Genomic DNA, 7,987 nt, shown 5'->3' on the forward strand with positions numbered 1-7,987 from the left:
GATCTGAGGGTTTGGGTGGAGGTTTGGGGGAGTAAGTAAATCTTGCAGATAGGGAAGTACATGGTAGTGGGACTTTGTAGTCAATCCGGAATGAGACAGGAAGCCAGTGTAGCAAGGATGGATGTTATGTGTTCATCAGGATCTTGGCAGCACTGTTTTGGATGTATTGTAGTTTTTGGATATTCTTGCCAGTGATCCCAGTAAAAGGTGAGTTACAGTAGTCCAGTCTTAAGGAGATAAAGGTGTCAGGATAAAGGAGCTTGGAGGTGTTTTTGAGATGATTTGAGATGATTTGAGGTTTTACACAGGGTTTTGACATGGTCATTAAAGTCAGATGAGGGTCGAACTCCCAGATCGGTAACTGTGGAGGAGAGGGGTATGATCTGACAGTCCAATCTTTTGTGGTTTGTGCGTTTTTGGCTGTCTGCAGTAGCAAGACGCACTGCAGTCATTGGCATCGGACACAACTGGGCCTAGCATGCGGAAAGGCCAGAGTAGCTGCTACTAACTCTCCACAGATGTTGTGACTCATCACACCCACTTTGGTTCAACAATCAACCAGTTATCTGAATCAGCTTACTGCTTGATAGTATTAACTTCCACTAATTTGTGATAATTGTGTTACATGTGTCAATTAGTTTCTGGAAATTTGGTTAAATGGGTTATGTAAATGAATACAGGAGGGGGTTAGCCTTTTCAATCCAATCTCAAAGGTTTATGTTATGGAAGCGACCTGTAATAAACATAAATTAATTAGTAGTAATTTTTATGAACTACCCTCATATTGCCCTAAAGCCCTCCAACAGGTTAATCCAGTCCTGATCAGAGGGTGCAGAAATGGGACATGATAAACACATCTCCAACATCAGCTATCTTCAATCAGATTAATCAATCAATAAAGAACAGTAAGAATCAGTTGAATCGATTTTAGGTTTATATTGCCAGCATGAGGAATCATTTCTGCTCAATTTGCATGAATCGCATCATTCGCGCTAGACGGTGAGGGGGCATGGCTTATGACCCTGAAAACAGTTCAACTTTCCGCCATTGTTTTACCTCCGCATCAACTATGGAAGACATAACAACCTGCATCAGTTGTGGAAGTCCTACTCACATTGAACCACCAAATGCAGCCATGTAGACCATTGGGGGATGTTTGCTCAATTTGAAAAAAGGTATTTTAGACATGTACCATAAGGGAAGTACTTTAGCCATTATGCACCCAGCTATAACTGATTGGTCATTGGAGGACAGCTCCATGCTCTATAGACTTAAGTCAAGAATTGATGAAATGTTAAGAGTGGTGGAAATGAAACCTAAAAAGATCTGCTAACAATACCAGAATGCTTAACAAGTCCAGCATAGTCCAGCTGCCTCGGGGAGATTTATTCGTGCCAAAACTGAAGCCGGCAGCTCTGCTCTGTCACGCTGTCACCATTTTCTTGGCCATCTGAATAGAATAGAGCATGGCTGCTAGTAACACCTGTAAGTTATACTGTAACAAGTGAAAATGTATGCTGGGAAAAAGCTTGTTCTTCTCAAAAGGAAGCCAAATGCTGGGTGGATGGAGTTTTGTCAATGTAAGAATGTTAGTGCTTAGAAAAACATATATATGAAGCAGAGAAGACATGCTCATATACTGTATTTTCAACCAAATGTATTTGATGGTAACCCATGTTACTCCACAGAGTATTGATGGTTTTGTTTCAGTGAAGTAGAAATGTTATCTCTACTTTGTATCTCTTCAAATACTTGTTTGGGAATTTGAGTGAGTGTGAACCATTAGAATATACAGCATATAGGAACATTAAAGTAATCCATTAATTAAAAAAAAACATAATGCTAATAATTATGAATGAGTTCATAAGGATTCTTGAAGACCCTGGGACTTGACAGTATTTTCAGGGAACTGTACATAAATATGATTCTCTCTCATAATAATGGCAGTCATATGAATGTGTGAGTGAGAGGATCATACTGAAGATAAGAAAGCAGGTAAGTAATGAGACACAGAAGCCTGAGAAGAGGCCTTTCCTGCCTTCTAGTGGCGTCATCGGTAAAAACAGGACAACAAAAAAGCTTTTTATACTATCTCCTGGGAAGACAACAATAAGATTGATGTGACTCTACATGTGTAGCGTCACATAAGCTTGAAAAAATATAGATTGTATCCCGTCATAAATTTGCTCTTGTAGAAGATGCTCTTGAGACGTTTTTTATTTGTATTTTTGTAGTTCCTATTAGGCATCATTCATTGTACTGTACTCTGTACTATACTGACAATAATCAGGCACAGAAAACCATGAAAACATGAAAATTCAGATACAAATGTATCACATCACAATTTTATGAGAATAATATATATATTATTTCTATTTATATATATTATATATAAATATACATATTTTATATATATATATATATATATATATATATATATATATATATATATATATATATATATATATATATATATATATATATATATATATATAAATATATATCTATATATAAATTCTGAAGGATATTGATTGCTTAGTTCCAAGACCGTGTGTGGGTGTGTGCGTGTGCGCTGTTCATGTTGATTGTGTTAGTGACGTAAAGGCTCAGTCAGACACACACACACATACACACAGGCAGTGAGGCAGCTGCAGCCGCACAGTGCTGCTGTCAGTGTGCAGAGTGGAGGAGGGGACCGACGGCATGCCTCAGCTCCGGGAATATATATCTCTCCTCAATCTGTTTCTATTAAGCGCGCAGTTGTTTTTTCTCCTCCCTTAGTACTTACTGTTCACCTTGACTTGTGTCATTTATTTAGGAGAAGGCGATAAGGAAAGCCAGCTGTGCGTCATGGTGCGTTTTTGCGCATAATTTCTGGATCTTTAAAAAAGGTAATTTTTTTGAGTGGACTAAAATGACGTGTTTTTTGCTGTGTGGCGGAGAAGCAACGTTTTGCAGCACTTGTTTCTAGGTGAATATTTGGCCACGGCTGGTAGTGATCTGCGTGAAGCTCTCTGCATGAATGTGTGATCTATAACGGGGGAAAAGGGTTGCAGCAAGCGGCTTTTCTGGCCCTGATTCCTTTCCATTACGGAGAATGTGTCAACTCAATCAATCCACCGCACAGGAACCCGTTGATTCAATTTTTTTTTTCAGGATTACATTTTTCGGAATTCACAGTGACGGTCAATGACGATATTTCAAGCTCCTATTTGAACACCAAATAACGTTGGTGCTCTTTTTTTTCATGCTTCTGTGCTTGTTTGTGTGATATTGAGTGTTTGTTGAGTGTGTGAGCGCCTCCACCGCCCTTTTCCCCTCACCCTCCTGTGAGAACCCACCCCCTGATTTGTTTTTCTTTCCATCCAAGGCTCACGCTGCAAAGTCAAATGCTGGATCTATATGTCAGTACCCATTTTTGGCTGTAAAAATGCTGAGTGGCGTCTTCTTGCTGAGCGTCCTTACGGTCACCAGCCTGTCACCGTTGGAAACAGAGAGCCGTAAAACTTCACCCTCTAAAGAGATCTGCAAGACCCGCTGCGCCTGTGAGGAACGGGAGAACATTCTGAATATCAATTGTGAGAATAAAGGATTCACCACTGTTGGTCAGTTCCAGGCACCCCCAAATAAAATCTCTCAGCTTTTTCTAAATGGAAACTTCCTGTCACGGCTCAGCGCCAATGAATTTGTAAATTATGACAATGTCACCTCACTGCATCTGGGGAATAACGGCTTGCAGGAGATCCGGACCGGCGCTTTCAATGGACTGCGATTCCTGAAGCGACTCCACTTGAACAACAACAACCTGGAGGTGATTAAAGAGGACACCTTTGCAGGACTGGAGAGTTTGGAGTATTTACAGGCAGACTATAATTATATCAGCTCCATAGAGCCAGGGGCCTTTAGTAAGCTGAATAAGCTAAAAGTGTTGATACTAAATGACAACCTGCTCTTGTCTTTGCCTCCCAACATATTCCGCTTTGTGCTCCTCACCCATTTGGATTTACGTGGCAACCGTCTAAAGATGCTGCCGTTTGCTGGTGTTTTAGAGCACATAGGAGGCATCATGGAGATCCAGCTTGAGGAAAACCCCTGGAATTGCACCTGTGATCTGATCCCTCTCAAATCTTGGTTGGACACTATTTCTGTCTTTGTGGGGGACATAGTGTGTGAGACGCCGTTCAGGCTGCACGGTAAAGACATCACGCAGCTCATAAAGCAGGATCTGTGCCCTCGCAGGAATGCCGGGGAGCGCCTTCACCCCCCCTCCGACTCTCACTTTCAAGGGGCCCTGCTTCCGACCTACCACCCTGCCATGATCACCCCCACCCGTGCACCAAAAGCCTCCCGCCCGCCCAAAATGCGCTACAGGCCCACGCCGCGTATCTCAAAGGACAAACATGTCTTTGGACCTATAATGGTTTACCAGACACGGTCCCCTGTACCCATGTTATGTCCCACTGTTTGTGTGTGCACATCACAAAACCCTGACAGCGGATTGAACATCAATTGCCAAGAACGTAAGTTGCATAACATCAGTGAGCTGAACCCCAAGCCTTCCTACCCAAAGAAACTCCACCTGACCGGTAACTACTTACAAGTAATTTACAGAACTGATCTTACTGAGTACAGCTCACTGGAGCTGCTTCATTTAGGAAATAACAGGATAGCAGTGATTCAGGAAGGTGCATTTGAGAATCTAACCAACCTCAGACGGCTCTACCTGAATGGGAATTACATAGAATCACTTACACAATCACTCTTTGCTGGCCTGCAGTCACTCCAGTATCTATATTTGGAATATAACATCATCAAAGACATTTTACCACAAACATTTAACTCTCTGCATAACCTGCAGCTGCTTTTTCTTAACAACAACCTGTTAAGATCGCTCCCTGACAATGTTTTTGGGGGCACAATGCTAACACGGCTCAACTTGAGGAATAACCATTTCTCCTACCTTGCGGTTCGAGGGGTCCTTGACCAGCTTTCAGCATTTATCCAGATTGACCTTCAGGAGAACCCCTGGGACTGCACATGTGATATTGTTGCACTCAAGAACTGGATGGAACTGTCCAGTACCAGCGTAGTGGTTAATGAAATCACATGTGATTCGCCCTCTAAACATGCGGGTCGCCTGTTGCGCTCACTTCGCAATGAGGCCATCTGCCCTGATCCCCGCGAGGTTCCCCCGCCACAAAAGGTACCCCCCACAAAAGCCCCCACATTAATAAGCCCTGGCATCGAAGCCTCCACACCATCCTCCTCTTCTTATAGCTCAGTTAACCCCACTGAATCCCGAATCCAAACTCCTGAGTTACACCCTGAGGTTCCACTTTCAGTCCTGATTCTTGGACTTCTTGTTGTTTTCATCCTGTCGGTCTGCTTTGGGGCAGGCCTCTTTGTTTTTGTCCTGAAACGGCGAAAAGGAGTGGAACATGTGCCTACAGGTGCTAACAACTTAGATCTCAACTCGTTTCAAGTGCAATATGGCTCCTACACTCCTGAACCAACCCAAGACAAAACCACTATTTGTAACTACATCCCCCCACCTGTGGGCTCGATGTGCCAAAACCCTATTTACATGCAGAAGGATGGCGAACAGATGACCTATTACCGCAACCTGAAGGAGCTGAGCTTTGTGCCGCTTGAGACGAAGGATGTCCTCACCCGCAGCCCAGGGGCCTACACCATCAGCAGAATGGATTTTATCAATAAATCGCCAACATCATGTGGTTTGAGCACCCCCGAACTTCCTGAGATGTTGTATCAAAATTTAGTAGAGAGGACCCACAAAGAGCTTCCCACGGCTGCAGGTGCACCTCCATTCCATTACAACTTTTGCACTTTACCGAAGAGACCTTGCATCGTGCCCCCCTATGAGGCCGCTGCAGCCCGGCGGCACATCACCAACCAGGACAGGTTGAACCAAACTGTGCTGTACGGGACCTCCAGGAAATACTACGGGGCTGAACACCCTTCGAAAAACAATGAGCACCCGCTTCTGCTCCCGGGGAAGCTAAAAACAGAACCAGACTACCTGGAGGTTCTGGAGAAACAGACAGCTATGAGCCAGCTGTAAGATGCCCCCTCTTCCATACCTCCTCCCCCTGATTCTGTGCACCATTCATAATAATCACACAGTTACTGTATTAATATCCCTCTATCTATCTTAGCTATCTGTGTTCAGTCCTACATAATTAACTGGAGGCGGACAAAGTCCTTTTGTAATCGCTTCTCTCTCTTCCTTTTCTTCCCTTTCTTTGTTTTTAAGATGTACAAAAGGAATATAAGAAGTATATTAATATTTATTATGCAGTTCAAATTATTTCTTTTTCGTTGAAAAATTAAATTACAAAAGACTTTAGCAGGTATACAATGGACAGGACTGTGTACAATTACAGCTTTTCTGCTTTTCATGAAACTGTATTTTATCTTCCCTGTGAAAATATGACATCACCATTCTTTGTTGAAGAGTACATGCTACTGATTCCTGTAAATACTTAGCATACAGAGGTATATGGAGTGTTAAAATATAAAACATATATTTTAAAAATCCAACAAGCTGCAAAATTCTCCCATACCTGCTCAAGAAAGTGCCTTTGCACTATTTTATCAATAATGCTCTCGGCAAAATGGAATCGTTCCTTTTTTTTAAAGTGCTGTATTTTAAAGAATCAAATCAATCTATGTAAAATATAAGACTATACGTTTTTTTTGTTTAAACAAAGAAAAAAAGTACTTGAGATTTTATTTGTAAGTTCATAATGGGGAGAATCATGTAATTTTCTTTGAATATGAAGTTTCTTTGGGGATGTACAACTATGGAGAATATTGTATGCTATAAGGAGTAATACAGTGCGGCAAAATTGCGCCATTAAACTTTCACTGAAGCACTTTGTCAACATCCTGACCTTGAGGTAATATTTGTTTACCCTGTGCTGTTGTGTTGGATTGCTGTGTTCTGCTCTTCAGTGTGTCTGCTTCTGTGTGGGGGGAGCCAGAGAAAATGAAAATAGAGTTTGCCTGCAGCTCCTTCTTCGATGATTGACAGGGGTTTTTTCTTGGGCTCCTTCTAAGTTTAAGTAAAGCCATTGTTTGCCTCTTTCTTTCCTTACACATTATTTCAAGGTCTTCTCCAAACCCCCCCCCACCCCAACCCCCTCCCTAAAAAATCCAATGCATCCATTTCAATATTTTGGTCGGTATTTTTTTCGAGAGAAGATATCACCCGGTGCTCTAAAAAGATTGCCGTGGGATTTTTTACCAACTGCAGCTCCTTATTACAGTCATTGCAGAGAGAAGCTATCCATTAGTAGCACAATTATTAGTTGAGAATTGCCCCTTTCGGAAGGGTAGAAGGAAACGTACTGGAGGCCGAAAATAGAGGGTACTTTGCAGTCAGGAGTAGAAATAATGTTCTTTCAAAAACAAGCATTGCTCGCATCATGCTCTTTGAAAATAACACCAGTTCTTTCGATTGACGACGAGCCAACATTTTTAAATCGCTGCTGCTTCTCTGGCATTGTGTTCTTCCAGGTAAAACTGTAAAATTAAGTCCGCAACATAAACACCAATGACTGCTAAACACTATTTTTTAAGGTCAAAAATAAGTTGCAAGACTGCATATTCTTTATATGTATGTTTCTGTATGAATGGGTATTTTGTGGGAAAAGCTCTCCCTTTCTTCCACTCTGTTCACCTCTCCCGCACCCCCGTTTTTGTCTCCCTTCTTTCTTTCCCTTTCTTTCCCTGCATATTCTAGTCCTCTCTGCATTTAAAACCTGTCTTCCTCAGTGATATGAACAAACTGTGCTACCCACTCAAATGCTAATTTGGTTTTCTGTCCTTTAACATGGGCTCTCAGAATGGCTTCCGAGTGGCCATGTCCTCACTCCTTTCCCTTTTGAATGCCCAGCACCCTCCTGTCTTTTGTCCTTGTGTTTCTTCCTCCCCAACACACTCATATACCACTGGATCTGTGCTG

General features: G+C 42.1%; 1 protein-coding gene across 1 annotated transcript; it reads left to right on the plus strand.

Moving 5' to 3' along the window:
• Window positions 1-2,626: 2,626 nt before the first annotated feature.
• On the plus strand, window positions 2,627-7,106 carry slitrk2 (SLIT and NTRK-like family, member 2). The gene is made up of 2 exons (XM_040174738.2): window positions 2,627-2,891; window positions 3,371-7,106. The coding sequence occupies exon 2, from the start codon at window positions 3,431-3,433 to the stop codon at window positions 6,080-6,082; it is 2,652 nt and encodes an 883-aa protein (XP_040030672.2). The 5' UTR covers window positions 2,627-2,891; window positions 3,371-3,430; the 3' UTR covers window positions 6,083-7,106.
• Window positions 7,107-7,987: the final 881 nt, after the last annotated feature.

Source organism: Gasterosteus aculeatus, chromosome 4 (assembly GCF_964276395.1).
Source record: "Gasterosteus aculeatus chromosome 4, fGasAcu3.hap1.1, whole genome shotgun sequence".
Lineage (NCBI taxonomy): Eukaryota > Metazoa > Chordata > Actinopteri > Perciformes > Gasterosteidae > Gasterosteus > Gasterosteus aculeatus.